General features: G+C 36.4%; 3 protein-coding genes across 3 annotated transcripts; 1 reads left to right on the top strand and 2 right to left on the bottom strand.

Annotated features, from left to right (window-relative positions):
* Positions 1 to 228: 228 nt before the first annotated feature.
* On the bottom strand, positions 229 to 2,378 carry LOC149021721 (protein neprosin-like). Its single transcript, XM_089147484.1, has 8 exons — positions 2,374 to 2,378; positions 2,160 to 2,250; positions 1,990 to 2,076; positions 1,621 to 1,890; positions 1,367 to 1,528; positions 1,057 to 1,110; positions 744 to 890; positions 229 to 612 (listed from the first exon to the last, which is right to left on the bottom strand). The coding sequence occupies exons 1-8, from the start codon at positions 2,376 to 2,378 to the stop codon at positions 229 to 231; spliced, it is 1,200 nt and encodes a 399-aa protein (XP_089003610.1).
* A 1,216-nt stretch (positions 2,379 to 3,594) lies between these two features.
* LOC149021720 (uncharacterized) lies at positions 3,595 to 4,479 on the top strand. The gene has a single exon (XM_089147483.1). It carries the CDS (start codon positions 3,595 to 3,597, stop codon positions 4,477 to 4,479), a length of 885 nt encoding a protein of 294 aa, XP_089003609.1.
* Positions 4,480 to 8,298: 3,819 nt separating this feature from the next.
* LOC149021719 (protein neprosin-like) lies at positions 8,299 to 11,581 on the bottom strand. Its single transcript, XM_089147482.1, has 5 exons — positions 11,525 to 11,581; positions 10,212 to 10,298; positions 9,856 to 10,134; positions 8,635 to 8,781; positions 8,299 to 8,550 (listed from the first exon to the last, which is right to left on the bottom strand). Exons 1-5 carry the CDS (start codon positions 11,579 to 11,581, stop codon positions 8,299 to 8,301), a joined length of 822 nt encoding a protein of 273 aa, XP_089003608.1.
* Positions 11,582 to 16,433: the final 4,852 nt, after the last annotated feature.

Genomic DNA, 16,433 nt, shown 5'->3' with positions numbered 1-16,433 from the left:
TCAAATGTGAGAAATTTCGATGGCCTAAGCTGTAGTCACCATAACCATGAGATCATCAACAATTAATAATTTTATGGAGAATTTCTGTTTTATAGTTTTAAGTTTAAGCTCTCCCCAGAGCCTACAGGAGAACTAGTGAAGGTACATCAAACAAGTTCCTACTTCAAAGCATCTAAGGTGGAAATCTGGAGACTCCGAAAATATGATCTTTCTATTTTTTATCCTCTCTCATAGACATCTGGGGTTCCTTCCAGGGCCACCAAAAAAGAACATTGGCTCACTTATGTATCCCCTTTGGTAAAATACTGCAGTATAGCAATCCTCCTCTTCTGAATAAGGATAAACCCACGAAGGGTATTTAAGTGACATTGAGTAGTCTACTATCCGAATGCGTGTAATGTAGCTCGCAGCACCAAACAGACCTGAAGCAAGAACTCCACTCCCCATTGCTGTGGCTGTATGATCAGGATGGCCTATCTTAGGACTGTAGACTTCACCACCCCATTCAACATATGTTGAACTATGATTCAACAATCGGAAAATCTCACCAGGCCAATATCCTATGTTGATCTCGTCCCCATATTGCAGCCACCAGTTGCTAGTCTTTGTATCCTAAATCACATTAAAAGAAGAAGAAAGATGTGTCTGAGAGAGGACAGAGTGTGTACATGTTTGTATTCTAAATCACTGTGGAAGAAAGATGTGTGTGTTCATGTATGAGGGAGAGAGATACAATTCCTTACCATGTAGATGTAAATAGTTATACCATATTGGGGACCATATTCCACAGAAATAGGACTAATGCTGCTACCAAGCGCTATCTCCCGGCTTGTTTGCACAAATCCAGAGCAGATGAGGTCAAAACAACCTGTTTCCTTTGATGAATCAGCCTTGAACAGAAAATGAATCAACATGAAGAAAATAAATTAGTCTTGGGAGGTTGACCTAGGTCTCATAAAACATCATAAAAAAGCTTGCAGGTTGTGAAGCTGTTGGTGCTTCAACCCATCATCCAAAGAGTTTCAGGTTCACTTAATCATGTTTGAGGAGGCTTACAGTCCAATAAGAAAATAATCGTGTTTGTCTGTCGCCATATAAACTTGGATTCACCTAAAAACATTCAAAAGATAGAGTTTGCAGATTAATAATTATATATGGTTTAACTGTAACGTGATAAAGTACAAAACTTGAAATGATCCATTAATGATGTGGTATAGATAAAGCAGGGAAAAAAAGAGAAGACAAATTGGTAATGTTTCTCTGCTGAAAATGAACTTCTTAGGCAACTTTGATCACAGAGAGATCTTGCCCATATGTGTCTTCTCAATTTAACCGGAGAAAGACTGGTTAAGTAAATTATACTGACCACCCAGCCAGACTCTACACTTTCTGTACTAAGAGGAGAACCAGTTTTAAGCCATATTTGGGCTGTAGTGTACTCATCATCAGATTCAACTCTTGGATTCCAAATATTAATGTGTGCTTTAGCTCCTACATAGCTGTAACCTTGAGTGAGAAGTTTTGCATCCTGATCCATAAACAAGGTACAAGTAACAGAAATATTAGATTAAAAAAAATGATCTCAAAGTAGAATTCTTTAGTCATAGGAGTGTGACATACAGATCGATTGACGTGCACGTAATCAGAGGTTTCAGTCTTGATATGCTTAGTCTCTTTGTTCTCTGCTTTGTTAGAAGCACGGACAACATATGGATTTTTTCTGCCATACTTCTGCAGAGAATTAGTCCCATCGTGTTTCTGGATCCTTCGGATGGGGACTGTTCCAACTGGGCAACTTCCACTTCTCTGCCACAGCTGAGATACAACAGCCAGAGAAGATTCTTCCTTCTTCATTGTTGTATCCATAACTGGATCATGACTGGGTTTCATCTGCATCATAAACGAAATAGTTTCACCAATGCATATAATAAAAATGAATGAACTTTAATTTTGGTTTAAATTGTAGGGTCTCAATGCCATTATACAGACCTGAATAATGTGATTCTGCAGGGAAGGATGGTCAAAAGCAGGCTGCTTGTGCATATCAATGCAGTCTATTATATCTCCATCTTCACTCTGCAATAAGCATGAGATTACACCATCATGGAAAACTAGTAAAATAATATTCCATCAGAGAATGGAAAAAATAAGAACTGTACCTGAATGCTTTTGATTGGATGTCTATTCAGAAGCTTAGCCTTCCTATCATCTTCTGCATTTTTATTTGTTGATCTGGTATTTCCATTAACTCTACCAATGAAAACAATAAAAACTAGTGCCAAGAAAACTAATTTTCCTTTGAGCCCTAACCAGCCAACCCTTTTTCCCATTGGATAGAAATTAATGCTCTGCCTGCACTAGAGAGCAAAATACGGCATGATTACATTAAAATGAACACAGTTCACAGGTAGAACTTTAGAACAAAACAAGGAAACAGAAATACCACCAAAAAAAAAAGGAAAAATCCTAGAGAAAACGTGTGGTGTTTGAACTGTCTTTATATAAGTGTTTGGGTTGTTTAATATATTTATTATTCATATATATAAAAAATAAATTAAAGCAAAACTTACGTGTTTTACTCATAAATCTATGAGAAAGTCACAAGCAGAGATACATTATGGAGGCCAAAAAATGAATCTGATATATACTTTCCTCTTCAGGATCAATGAGATCCACCAAAACTGCATGTCTTACCTAACTAAATCAGCAGCTAAATACTAAAGCAATGACAATATGCCCAATTTCACATGCAATTTACCATTAGTCTTACTGCTATTATTTCACAAGAATTATGTGATATGATGTCCAAAAACAAGGTTCTTCTAGTCAATTTTTTGAGGGGTTCTTCAAGTCTTTCAGATAAGAAATGACTACGTTTTCATCCTCCTGTGAAAACAAGGAAAAATCCTTCACCACTGATGATGTGTCCCTCTGGTTGGACTTCTATCTTATTATTTATTGTCAGCCTTTTTCCTATATACTAGTTAGTAATAACCTTTACCATGTTAATCATCTAGGGTTCAGGTCTCCATGGCAAGAAGAATCTCTCTTAAATATGATTTAAGCAAACTTTTTGTTGGAACTCAAACATCCCAAATAGCTCCTATGCTAAGTATGATGTTCTGTTGATTAAGCTTTCCTTTATCCAGGGTGATTAGTGAAGATTCTTTATTCTAAAGGGAAGGAATATTAAACCTAAATCCCAATTTACGTGAGCAGGCTTAGGTGGAATTGATCTAGGCTCTGCCCACCATGAATTCTTTTAATACTGTTACCATATATATATATATATATATAATATAAAACCTTGCAAAGATTTAAAACAGTCATCACTGAACCCAATTAGGTCTTTTTCAATTGGAAGATAGACTTATTTGGGGCGCAAATAGGAATGGGATCTTCACTACTAAGAGTGCTTATCACCTCCTCACCAATGTCAGAGACCATTTGAATCAGGGTAATCAAACCTCTCAGTTCCCAGATAGGATGTGGAAAAATGTTTGGAGTTGTAATGCTCCCCCGAAGGTGCGTAATTTTATTTGGAGGCCCTGTTCTAAAGCATTGAGCACAGTAGTTAATTTAGGGAAGAGAAAAATGGTGAAGGATATAACTTGTCCAAGATGTGGATTATCTGAAGAAACAGAAGATCATATAATTATGGATTGTGCATTTGCAAGAGCTGTTTGGTTTGGGTCAGATTTCTCATATATCCCTCCATTATTGAACCCTGAGTTTACTAAATTTGTGTCAGATTGGTTAAAACTGGATAGTGAAGGTCAAAAGAAAGGGCACCGAGCTGGTTTAGCCGCACTAATTTGTTGGAACTTATGGCTGTCTCGTAATGATCTCATCTTCAATGGAGTGGATTCGACACCATCCCAGGTGTTCACGAAGGCTCTCGCTCAGTTTGAAGATCTTTGTAGTTCCCAACTTCTCTCGGTTAAGCCTTTGATATTGGGTGATGAGAGACGAAAAAAGAAGGAAGTAAGGTGGTCTAAGCCTTTGAGTGGGGTTGTTAAACTGAATTCAGATGCAGCTAAGGTAGGATCAAAAGGGGGACTGGGGTTTATTATCCGAGATTGTAGAGGGTTGCCGCTGGTGGCGGTGTCTATTTCAGCGAGCTTCACAGAGGTGCTTCAAGGAGAAGCTCTAACGCTAAGAGAAGGATTACTTCAGTGTTTGGCTGAGGGGTTCGAGATGATTGAAGCTGAGATTGATTGTTTGCAACTTTACAATGCTCTTGAAGACAAGATTCAAACCCCTATTTGTGTGGACAATTTGAAATGGGATATTAAGTACTTAGCTAGAAAATTTGTAGGTTGCAAATTTCTTTTCTCTCCAAGGGAGACTAACAGCGTAGCTGACTCTCTGGCACGGAAGGCTGTCTCCTCACTGGGGAGGTTTGATTGGCCTATTTCCACTACCTGGATTTCCAGGCTTTGTAGCTCGGATATATCTCCTTTTGTTTCAGTTGAATGAAATGTGGTTTACCAAAAAAAAAAAAGAACCCAAGATCAGTATTCACCATAAAAGAACACCCAACATTTACAAGCTTCAAACCTAGAGATGTTGATGGTACTGCATTGATTGTCTTTGTTTTTTCTTCTGTTCACCGACCTCATTTGGTTGGGACAAGGCTTTTTGTTGTTGTTGTTTAATAAGAAAAAGGCCAAATCATATTGTAAAAGCCTAAATAAAAACACAACACCTCCACTGTGTACAACTACTCTAATTCTATCTGATTTAGCCTTTTTGGCTAGAAATATTTACGGAAAATACATTCATCTATCATTCCTTCCAAACAACACTACCAGACCTCATCATCATCTCATGGACACCTAGGGTTCCGCTCAGATCCTTATTCACCCCTGATGAGAAAACAACCATTCTTTCAATCTCGATAACAAATTTGGAGGTTGAGAATTTATGGGTTTGGAAGGAATCAACTACTGGTTAATTTCAAGTTAAATCTACATATTATTTAGTCAAAATTTTCCTTAATTGGCAATCAAATATCCCCTATTTAGCTCAAACATCAATTGGGGTAGGCTGTGGAACATTAATACATTATCCAAGATCAAATATTTCCTGTGGAGAGCTACTTATGAGGGTATTGCAACCCAAAAAGCACTATTTGAAAGAGATAGTAGTCAATCCCCTTTGTGTTTTCTATGCCTATCACAGGGTATATCTTAGGTTGAAATTGTTAACCATACTTTGTTTTTCTGTGACTTTGCTAAACAAATCTGGAGAACATTACTTTAAGGATTGATTCATTTGTATTTGCTGGGAACTCCCTGCACAATTGGTTGGATTTTTTGGAATCTAAATTCTTTTCACTGGGTCAGAGGGGTTATATGAAAACGTTGTGCAGTATTTTATGTTGGGTTATTTGGCTTAATCGTAAAAATATTATGTTCAATGGTAAAATGTTTTCTTTATTTGACTCTTTGAAATTCTGTGATAGGTTACTTAGCGATGTTTTCTTGGCCCAAGAAGGATCTGATGTGTAGGTTTCTTTAGACCATTTTAGTGCTCTCAGGAGGAATAACTGCCCAATCACATTAGTTTTAGTGTGTTTGTAGATGTTGTTTGGAACACCTCATCAAAGCACACTAGGAGAAGGTTTTGTATTGGTCTTTCAGCCCTTGTCATAGAACTTGGGGCGATCAAGGATGCTCTTTTTTATATTTTGGATCTTCATATTACATTGGGGGTGAGCTATTAAGACTGTTTTCCTACCGTGAAGGCCTTAAATGGCAAGGTGCAATCTCTTGATTGGCCAAGCTACGGCATTGTCCATGACATTTTGTAGAATCTCTTTCTTTTGTTAGATTTAGCTATATTAGCAGGTCTCTTAATGCCCAAGCAAATTTTCTTGCCAGGGGCTCTAGAGTCTTTAAGTTACGTAGGTCTTGGTTGATGTTCCCACCAGCTTGCATTGTAACTCTTCTTTGTTAGCATTAGTCCTCAACTTGAGAGTCTAATATAATTCATAATTGTATCTTTGTTATAAAAAATAAAAAGAAAGAAAGAAAAGAAGAAGAAGAAGATATCCTAAATTCTCTTCACCTAATTTTGAAACATAATATAGAATAGATTTTAATAAAAATCTAATAATATTCATGACTTGGGACGGCAATTGTTCAATGAGGTATTAAAATATGCTAGAATAAACTAGATTATATTGTAGCGACCACCATCAAACTTGGATCTATTGATTTAGGATATCAAGTTTCTTTTTGGTAATTTGAACAATGTATTCCTGCTTACATTCCTAAGAGTTCCAATATGGTAGCGGACCTCTTAGCGAGGAAGGCCCTTTTGGTTTCAGGCCCGAAAGAATGACCGATTTTTAGTCAGGAGGTTGATGGAATTATGTTCATCTTCCATCATTGCCCGCGATGAATTGAAGACCTAATTACCCAAAAACAAAAAGAGTAAACCGGATTACAAGGGAGGACACAAATTATAAGGCCTACAACTGATTGCAATTTTTTTATTTTTCTCTATTTACTTTAATACAAGCTACCTTCCGCGCGAAGAAAAAAAATAGTAACAAGAGAAATACATTAAGATTCACCCAAAAAACAAGAAAGAGAAAACACACTAAGAGATAATTAGGGACATAAAAGGAATAGAACAACAGAGCATCTTCTCTGGCCAAGCCTGAAGCTTCAATCTCCATAGACAAATGAGTAAGCTTGGACCAACCATGAATTCTAGTATATATAGGGGAAGAAGGTAAACTTCATTTTACCGACATCACAATGGAATCCATTTCCAACACCACAAGCAAAATGGTGATGCTTCTTTTTTTGGATCACAAACTTTAAGCCCTCCCCAGCTCCGGCCGTCACGTTCCCAACCATGGTTGCTCCGGTTAGGTTGCATGTCTGATAACTCCCCCAATCTTTCAGCAGGAAGACATTATGCATTCTGGTGCCGTTTGGTAGATCATATTTGAACACTGTATAAAATTTAATCAAAGATGATTCTTAGAGTAATTATCATGAACAAAACCCAATTAATATTTGAATTAAAACACAAACCAAGAGTGTCATTTAGGAAGAAGGGATCATTTTGGCATGCCCAATCACTATAGTTGAACCCAAAATGCCAGCCTTGGGAACCTCCTACGACAATTGTTTTTGGAGTATGACTGCTCACCACCATCATGGAGGCAGCAACCACTAGCATAAAGACGATGTAACCAGGCTTGCTTTTGATCGAATCCATCTTCTTCTCAATTCAAACTCTACAAACAAGTTTAGGGAGTCTTTTTGTGTATCAGTGTGAGAATTTAGATGGGTTTTCATTATTTTATATAGAATACAAAACAACAAGACTAAAAAGGTTAAGAGTGTTAGACATTGAAACTGTCTAACAATGACATTTGTGTCACTAGGGTCAATCTCATACCATCCATTAGATGTAAACAGAGATAAACCATATTCAGCTAATGCTTTAACCCATTAACCTGAAACTATATTCAGGCATTCAACTAATGCTTTAACCCATTAACCTGACTTCCTCCTATAGATTGGATGGACTCGAGTATCTCACGCAAAACAAAGCTAACACATCTTACAACTAACTAATTTGATACAACTATTTCATTACAGCTTTTATTTTATTTTCTTATCTTTATCAACCCATGCCACTTAGAGCATTTGGAAGGGAGAAATCAAAAAAATCAGCCAAGAAGTCAGCAAAATTACCAAAATTATTTTCCACATCACCCTTTGGGATGAGGGTTTGTTTTGAAAGCTTTAATTGGTATAGCATTCTGAAAGTAGCAAAAAGAATCTAAGGACTAAACATAGCATATAGATGGACTCGTGATTTCCCATGTCTCCCTACAAAATTATTGCAAAATTCTTTACCAACAAGTTAAAATTAACCTTTGCTCAAATCAATCATCAGGGAGACTCAAAGTGTTTTCGTCCTTGGGAGATCTATTTCAGACAATATACCTAGTCCCCTAATGCATGTACTTCATGAAACAATCAAATTTGAATGTTGTATGGCAATAAAACTTGACTTGTGCAAAGCATATGCTAAAATAGAATGGTGCTTCATTGGAGATACTTTGGGTATGCTGGAATTCGACGGAAAATGAGTCAAATGGATATTGCAATGCCTCTCCATAGTCGAATATCACATTAAGATCAACATGCAGCTAACATCCAGGGCCTCCAAAATAGAATTATGGCTCTTCTATGTATCCCCATCGATAAAACAGTGCACCACAGCAATCTGGGTTCTCTGAATAAGCTCGAACCCATGCTGGGTACTTCAATGACAATGAAAGTCTACGATCCGAATGCGTGTAATGTAGCTTGCAGCGCCATATAGACCCCAAGCAAAGCGTCCACTACCCATGGCTGTGACTGTGTGATTAGGGTGCCCTATCCTAGGACTATAGACTTCTCCACCCCATTCAACATATGTTGCACTATGCTTCAACAGTCCGAGTATCTCAGCAGACCAATATCCTATGTTGATCTTGTCCCCATATTGCAGCCACCAATTGCCAGTGTTTGTATCCTAAATCACATTAAAAGTGAACGAGGTGTTTGTATCCTAAATCACATTAAAAGTGTAAGAGAGAGAGGAAACATCATTCCTTACGATGTAGAAGAAAATGGTTATACCATATTGGGGACCATTTAATACAGAAATAGGTTCAATGCTGAAGCCAAGAGCTATCTCATGGCTTGTTTGCACAAATCCAGAGCAAATGAGGTCAAAACCACCTGTTTTCTCTGATGAATCAACCTTAAACAGAAAGAAAATCAACAAGAAGCAAACATATTAGGTTTGAAAACCTGACCTAAACCTCATGACCTATCTGTCATATAAAGGCTTGTGAAGCCATCTATGATTCAACCCATCAATAAAAGAGTTTTGGTGACGGTAGCCAGAAGGACGATTTTAAGAAGGCTTACAGTCCAATAAGTAAATAGTCATGTTCGTCTATCTCCATATAAACTTGGATTCAACTGAAAACATTCAAAAAGAGTTTTCAGATGGATAATTGTATATGGTTTACCTGTTAGGAGATAAGTTTAGAACTTGAAATGAAAATGAGAGACAAGACAAGTTGATGGAGTTTCTCTACAGAAAAATAATACTTACCAACTTTGGTTACAAGAAGGTCTTCCTTTTATATGTTTTCAATCAATTAACTGAAACAAACTTATTAAGTAATTTATACTGACCATCTAGCCAGACTCTATGCTTTCAGTACCAGAGGGAGCACCGGTTTTAGGCCATATTTGGGCTATACCGTACTCATCTAGACCTGTAAATGGATAGCCAAAATCCGCCTCCGGATTCTCATTCTTTTAAGGGTATCCGTATCCGAAAATTTTCAAACCGGAAAATATCCATATCCGTCCGCTAAGTAGCCGAATTCGGATTCGGATAATTGTTTATCGGATTGGATAATATCCGAATAAAATTTTATCTAGATAGAGCAAAGTATTCAACATTTTTTTATCTAAAAATGGATGATAATCGGATTCAGATACCGGTAATCGAATAATCGAAAATAAAAAATTATCATGTTAAAATAAAGTATTAAACATTTTTTTTTAAAAAAAGAGGTTAATAATCAGATAGTTTATCGGATCGGATAATTATCAAATATCCGATAAAGTTTCGGATTCGAATTCGAATGCCTTCTCTAAATCTCTACCGGATTCATTTATCGGTTTTGCTAATTGGATTCAAATTCGGATACTAGTGTATCCAAGCCGAATATGATCCGTTTGCACAAACATTAGATTGAAAAAAAAAAAAAATCAATTTCTAAGTAGAACTCTTTTCAGTCTCAGGAGTGTAGCATACTAAACGATTGATGTATGGATTATAAGATGTTCTTGTCTTTATATGCTTGATCTCTTGGTTCTTTGCTTTGTTAGAAGCACGAACAATATATGGATTTTTTCTGCCATACTTCTGGAGAGAATTAGCTCCAAGTAGGTGGTTATGTTTCTTGATCCTTTGGATGGGGATTGTTCCAACTGGACAGCTTCCATTACTCTGCCACAGCTGGGATATCACAGCTGCAGAAGATTCTCCCTTCTTCGTTGTTTTATCCACAGCTGGATCATAAATAGGTTTCATCTGCATTATAGACAATCCAGTTTTCACACTACATAATAACAACAATGAACTTTAATTTTGATTCAAATTCTATAAACCTGGATAATGTGATTCTCAGGTGAAGGATGGTTAAAAGCAGGTTGCTCATGCATATCAATGCAGTCTATTACATCCCCATCTTGACTCTGCAATGAGCATGAAATTACATCATTAATTACTAAGGTAGAATTCTTAAGATTTGTGGCTTGATATGAGTGCATGGATAACATATATTTAAAAACATGAACCTAGATGCTTTAGATTGGATGTCTTTTGAAAAGCTCTGTTTTCTTATCATTTTCTAAATTTCTTTTTGGTTTGACATTTCCATCTACTCTATCAATGAAAAAAATAAAAACTAGCACCAGGAAAATCAATTTTTCTTTGAGCCCTAACTAACCAACCATTATTCCCATTGTATAAAAAATTAAAGCTCCGCCTGCAACAGAGGATGAAGAAAAAAATATAAGTACATTAAAATCAAGACAGTCCACAGGGAAAAATAAAGAAAATTGAAAAACTATAATCACTAATTAGAAAAACAAAAGGAATCAAAAACCAGAAAAAGGAAGAAAGTAATTTGATCTGCCTTCTTTCATAGCACAGAGTCTTTTAATATGAAAAAACTTATTTTTAAATGCAACTATGACGAACCATGCACATACTATAGCAATGGAGGTTCCTAATATAGCTAGAAGTTTGTGTCTAAAATCAAAACAAAAAAAGGTTGTCACCATGTGAAAATTTTCCATTTGTTAAGTTTTTGTGGTGCTGCATTTTTGTGATTTTTTCATGACATAAAATATGTTTCAGATTGAATGTTTTGTAATTAGATTTATCTGAATTCACTATTGCTATATGCATAAGATAGTTATGAAAAATATAAAATTAATGTACTGATAAATACTTCAACATACATTGATAAGGTAATTCTTAAAAATAACAGGAGAAGTCAAATAAAGCATAGAGATTTTGTCCAAATACAGTCTGTTAGAAGGAAAAATTATCACGCAGCCAAAAAATTTCAGAGACCAAGTCATTTAATTTAAAATTACCAAATGCTTTTCTGATAAAGATAAAAGATTCACTGTGCAGGAAAGCATAAAAATGAAGTTTGAGTAATGCTTAATTACCTCTTCACTCTTCAGGAACACTAAGACCCACCAAAACGTTTTGCTCTACCTAACTCAACCGGAAGCCAGAATACTGAAGCAATGACAAACTCCCCAGTTTCAAATATATTCCCATAGCTCACGAGAATAATGTGATGGGACTCTTTTTCTTGTCATTTACTCCCAACCCAATTGTACAGTACAACATATACGCAGGTTGTGTTACAATTCCTTTGCCCCACCCCTTCACCGCTAGGTACTTCACCTACAGTACTGCCATTAGCAAAGTTTAAGATCAGATACTGTATCTGAGACATCTTTTTCATCAGAAAAATCTTAAAAGGAAGACAACTGAGATTGACAAAGCAATTTGTTTACCCACTTGAAATGGAAATTGAGTGCCCCCACTTGATGTTTTTGTGTGCATTCCGATTGGCTCTTGCTCGTGCATAGGAGTCATCCTTCGTACCGGAAACACTTGTACCAAAACTCAGAAAATATGGTGAAATTTTCAAAAATCCAATGATTTTTCTTTTAATTTTTTGGGACAGGAGTACCTGGGCCAGCTTATGAGTACTTCGTCTAATCTTTTACAAAGAGACAAGCCCTTTGACCAATGAGGTTTTTTGTGTGCGGCCCAACATGAACTTTCGTTTTTCGAATCCCTAACCCCTCTACATGATCCTTTGAGAATCCAACGACTGCAAATGTATTTGTATACACCATGTCCTAAGAGTCCAACTTCTGTGCAGACTACTTAGCTAGCGTGGTTCAAGCTCCAATGGAAATTCAGTGGTGTCTTCGGGCTTAGGGATTTGTTAGAGCTTGTTCGAGCATATGCCCGCGGAAGCCGCTACGAACGGATGTAATTTTTTCTTATTTGTCAAATTCAAAGCATGGTACATTGTGTCCGCGAAATATCACTGAGTCGCTGGGGGGCGACACGACTCCCCCCAGCCATACGAAGTTTGCAAAAAGTCGGCGAAATATCACCGAAATGTCTACATTTTGGCAATATGTCGCCGAAAAGTTGACATTTCGGCAATATATCGCCAATTCACATATTTAATAAAGATTTATTCGGTTTTTCACCGATTTCTTGTTCAATTTTTGCCAAAGTGATGTAGGACCTCTACAAGCTCTGGAGGCACTGCCCCCAAACCCCCGCCCGCTCACCGGGGAGCGGGACCCGTGTCTGTCGACAACAAAATGTGAAGCATGAACCATACTTAACATAATTATATAATGAATTGTGTAAACTTTAGTACATCTATTCACTAGTTGCTCATTGTGTTCTCTTTGCGTTGTTTACATTAGTTTATATTAATTTTCCAAACTTCCAGTTTTGCCCGCATATAGCCAGATATGTGCCAATCAAAAATTTTAGATTAAGTAATGTTTAAGGTTAAAAATAATGTTCATAATATGTTTATTAGCCTCAAATTAGGCTACACGTCAAATTTCAATTTAAAATGACCTACCTTCGAAACAGGGGTTCGATTTTTCATCGAACCAAACAAAAAATCGCCCGACTTTTGGCGACATGTCGCCTAAGTCGCCGTGTCACCAGGGTCTGACTCGGCGACACGGACCGACTTGTTGAACCTTGATTCAAAGCACTTTTTTACCAAGAAAAACTGATGAGGTTGATGAAAGTCATAACCAAATGTCGACCAAATGGTTTTCGTTTTCTAAAATAAACTCAGAACACCACCTTTAAATAAAATCCTAGTTAACCTCTCTGCAAAAGATAAAAGTCCTGAAGACTTTTCTTGTTCTTCAATCCATCACTCTGCTCGATCATTGATAAGGGGTAGTGTTGGTGTGATTATCAGGGATTGTTCGGGTGCCCCCTTTTTCTGAGCCCGTTTCCTTCCCCTCTATTGTGTGTGGAGAAGCTGCTGCTCTTCGAGCTGGGCTGTTCATGGCGGTGCAAGGAGGTTTCTCCCTGGTGCCGTGCGATCGGACTGTAAGCAGCTGGTGAAGATCAATAATGCGCCAGGGCGCCCTTTTACCGTTGATGTCTCACTCTCACCTGTCATTTCTGCTATTGGGGATCTGTTGTCTCATTTTTTTGTCCTGTTATTATAGTAGGGGGAGTCCAATCACTTAGCAGACTTTTTAGCTTGGTGGGCCCTTTTTGACATGTGAGACAGTTTGGTCGGTTGCCACTCTTGGTTTTTGAATACTTGTTATCTGGATTCCTTGGTTCCCCCTGCTCTTCGTTGTAAAGTAAGTTCAATTTCCAAAAAATGAAAAATAAAAAAAAAATCACTTCCTCCATGAATTATAAGTAAGGTTGGTAGAACATCCAAAATGGCTCTGAAATTGGGCCGTTGATACATTTCATTAGGACTTGTTTAGTTACACGAGTCTAGAGATTTCATTTACCAAAAATAAAGTCTATAATTTTTTTTTCCTAGATAAAAGTTTAAAGATTTCAAATCTATAGAATCATAATTCATAAAATTAATTGTTTGATTAACCGGAAATTTATAGAAATTTCATTAGGAAAAACTGTTTTAGACTTGTTTAGTTACACGAGTCTAGAGATTTCATTTACCAAAAATAAAGTCTATAAATTTTTTTTTTTCGAGATAAAAATTTAGAGATTTCAAATCTATAGAATCATAATTCATAAAATTAATTGTTTGATTAACTTGAAATTTATAAAAATTTCATTATGAAAAACTGTTTTATCACATACCCATATATCTATAGATTCATGTTTTTAGTGTAAAAAGATAAATCTCTACTTTTCATGAATCCAATAATTTTTACAACTAAACGGATACAAATCTCGTATTCTTGATTCCAGAGATTTCAAACTGGAAGATGTCGGTCACTGTCTTCGTCACTAGTTTTGGATTTGGTTTAGGTGTCATGGTGGTAGTGAAGATGCCATTGCCAAAGTTTGATGAGGCATTAGGGACTCGTAATTGAATTGTTGCATTGTCATAAACCTTCACTGCTTCTTTGGCGGTTTCAAAAGTACCAAACCCTAACAAGTCTTGCCAGATCTGAAATCTACGCCATCCATTTTCCTGAGGGCCGTTTGTCGTATGCTGCAAAACTTCTTGCCATTGTTGGTGATAGAGAGCTTAATTGATTGGTGGTCAGCCTGAGTGATAAAGAGCTTAATTGATTGGTGGTCAGCCTGAGTCTTTGCAGACGCTATAGTTCTCTTGTTACCATTCCTCATGGATCTTTGTCCTCCATCTCCTCTCCGGATCGAGTCCTCTCCACCTTTCATCTTTGCTTCCCGCCGGCATCACCGACATAAATTCTCACCACTCTTGGACTAGCTCCCCGTCCCCCGGCACGCCCTCCCACCCTCTCTGATTTCTAGACCTTATGGGCGATGGTTTCATAAATTTCTTAATCATATGGCGGTGTTCCATGTATTTGATAGGAGAGAAAACACTTTGATCCATTTCAAACCAATTAATTTTGATATCTCTGTGCTTTTTAAATACTGTAATGTAATACACGAAATTTGAATGATTTACTCCAATATCTTAGGGTTATCATTTGAAGCTTTATCATGACATTTCTTTCTCAAATGTTTTAACAATATCAATCTAAGAGAGAGAAAATAAGAAAGAAAAAAAAAAACGTAAATGGAATTATTACTTTGGACTAATAGCTTTTATATTTGGGTTCAAAAGATACTTTTGGACTATGAGTTGTTATAAAGACGTATCATGCTACTTTGGATGACCATTGCTCATAACAAATGTATTTTTTTATTTACCCAAAAAAGAAACAAATGCATATTTTTTTCACACATAAGAAATGCATTTTTTTTTTTGCAACAATTTTAATGGCACTCATTATGCGTGGTGTAGCCCATGTAGTGTTTTTATGTTTTTTATACAAAAAATGGAAATCTGTGTTTTTATGTCTTTTATACCAAAAAAATGGAAATCTATGATCGAAATAATTGTACTTGGTTCTGGAGATTAGCGTGCACTAGCATATGTTGGTTTGTCCACCCAAATGATCCAGTTTTAGGGTATTAAATTGGTGAAAATTCTCTATTGTATTCATGTCCCAGCATAGTGAAAACTCCTCTTCACACATATTCAATTCCTAGTTATCATAAGGAAATTGTTGTATGAAAACTATTTAACGCCACAATCCTGGTCATTAAATACTTATACATTATATTGAAAATGCATTTTTTTCCTATTTCTAACATTATCATAGAATTGCAGCTCAACCTAACCTTGCTACATTGAACTCGGGTGGGTGACTAGGAAGAAGATCGAGAATTGGACTATATTGAAATCAAAGCGAACATAAATAAAATTTATAGAAAGATCATTTTTTATTGTTTATCATTTAAAAAAGAAGCATGCCTCTATACTCTATAGCACCATGATTTGAAATTTGTCAACCTGAGATATCACTTTGACATCATCATTCACCATAAAAGTAAAGAAATTAATTTGCGACATGTTTTCTGTTTGCCGTATCAAGTTCAAAATGTTTCTTCTCTAGCTCCTCATAAAAAATATTTCCATGTTTTCACACACAAATATATGCGTTCTTATCATTTGTTCCTATCATTCGATGAGGCACATTATATAAAGTAAAACTGTTAAAGAGTCCTCTACTCAGTCCCAACCAGTGACTCAGCGAATGACTCAATAGTATATATTTTTGTACTTTCTACCTCTCTGTACTATAAATACGTATACTTACTCTTAATAAAACATTCAAGATATTCATTATATCATGGTATCCGTTGCTTAGGTGTTATCGTAACACATTATATATAAATCAACGAACAACACATTCAATCTTTCTTGGTTCAATGTCTCTCTCATAGTTCAAGAGAAGGGTGGTAACTCTCATAAGGATTAGTTTTTTTGGGGTAGAAATAACTCAGACAAGGATTTAACTTAGCTAATGAAAGGAAGCTACTAGTTGAGCTAATTTTGCAACAATCATTTGCCTTCACCTCTTAAAGTTGTGGCTTCAATAGATCGGGTGATCTTGAATCATATTACTCGTGAGTCCTCCGGATGCTGGTGCGCTACAAGCCTCAAACTAGCAGCCACTAAAAAAACGGATGCGCACTTATTTTTTTGGATAGGGAAAAGCTGTTGCTTGCTACTTACTGTCTACTTCGAGAGCCTTCACTCTTACATACATTAGAGATAA

The sequence above is a fragment of the Hakea prostrata genome, chromosome 3 (assembly GCF_041222555.1).
Source record: "Hakea prostrata isolate BN-2017 chromosome 3, UWA_Hpros_2, whole genome shotgun sequence".
Classification (NCBI taxonomy): domain Eukaryota; kingdom Viridiplantae; phylum Streptophyta; class Magnoliopsida; order Proteales; family Proteaceae; genus Hakea; species Hakea prostrata.
Note: the sequence above shows the minus strand (reverse complement) of the source record. Positions and strands in the feature narration are given on the sequence as shown.

Coding starts and splice junctions, on each gene's coding strand:
- LOC149021719 (XM_089147482.1), bottom strand. CDS start 11,581: ATGTCTCAGATACAGTATCTGATCTTAAACTTTGCTAATGGCAGTACT. Junction 10,299..11,524: donor ATGGCAGTACTGTAGGTGAA/GTACCTAGCGGT, acceptor TGCTCATTGCAG/AGTCAAGATGGGGATGTAAT. Junction 8,551..8,634: donor TAACCATTTTCTTCTACATC/GTAAGGAATGAT, acceptor AATGTGATTTAG/GATACAAACACTGGCAATTG.
- LOC149021721 (XM_089147484.1), bottom strand. Junction 2,077..2,159: donor ATCCAATCAAAAGCATTCAG/GTACAGTTCTTA, acceptor TGCTTATTGCAG/AGTGAAGATGGAGATATAAT. Junction 613..743: donor TAACTATTTACATCTACATG/GTAAGGAATTGT, acceptor AATGTGATTTAG/GATACAAAGACTAGCAACTG.
- LOC149021720 (XM_089147483.1), top strand. CDS start 3,595: ATGGTGAAGGATATAACTTGTCCAAGATGTGGATTATCTGAAGAAACA.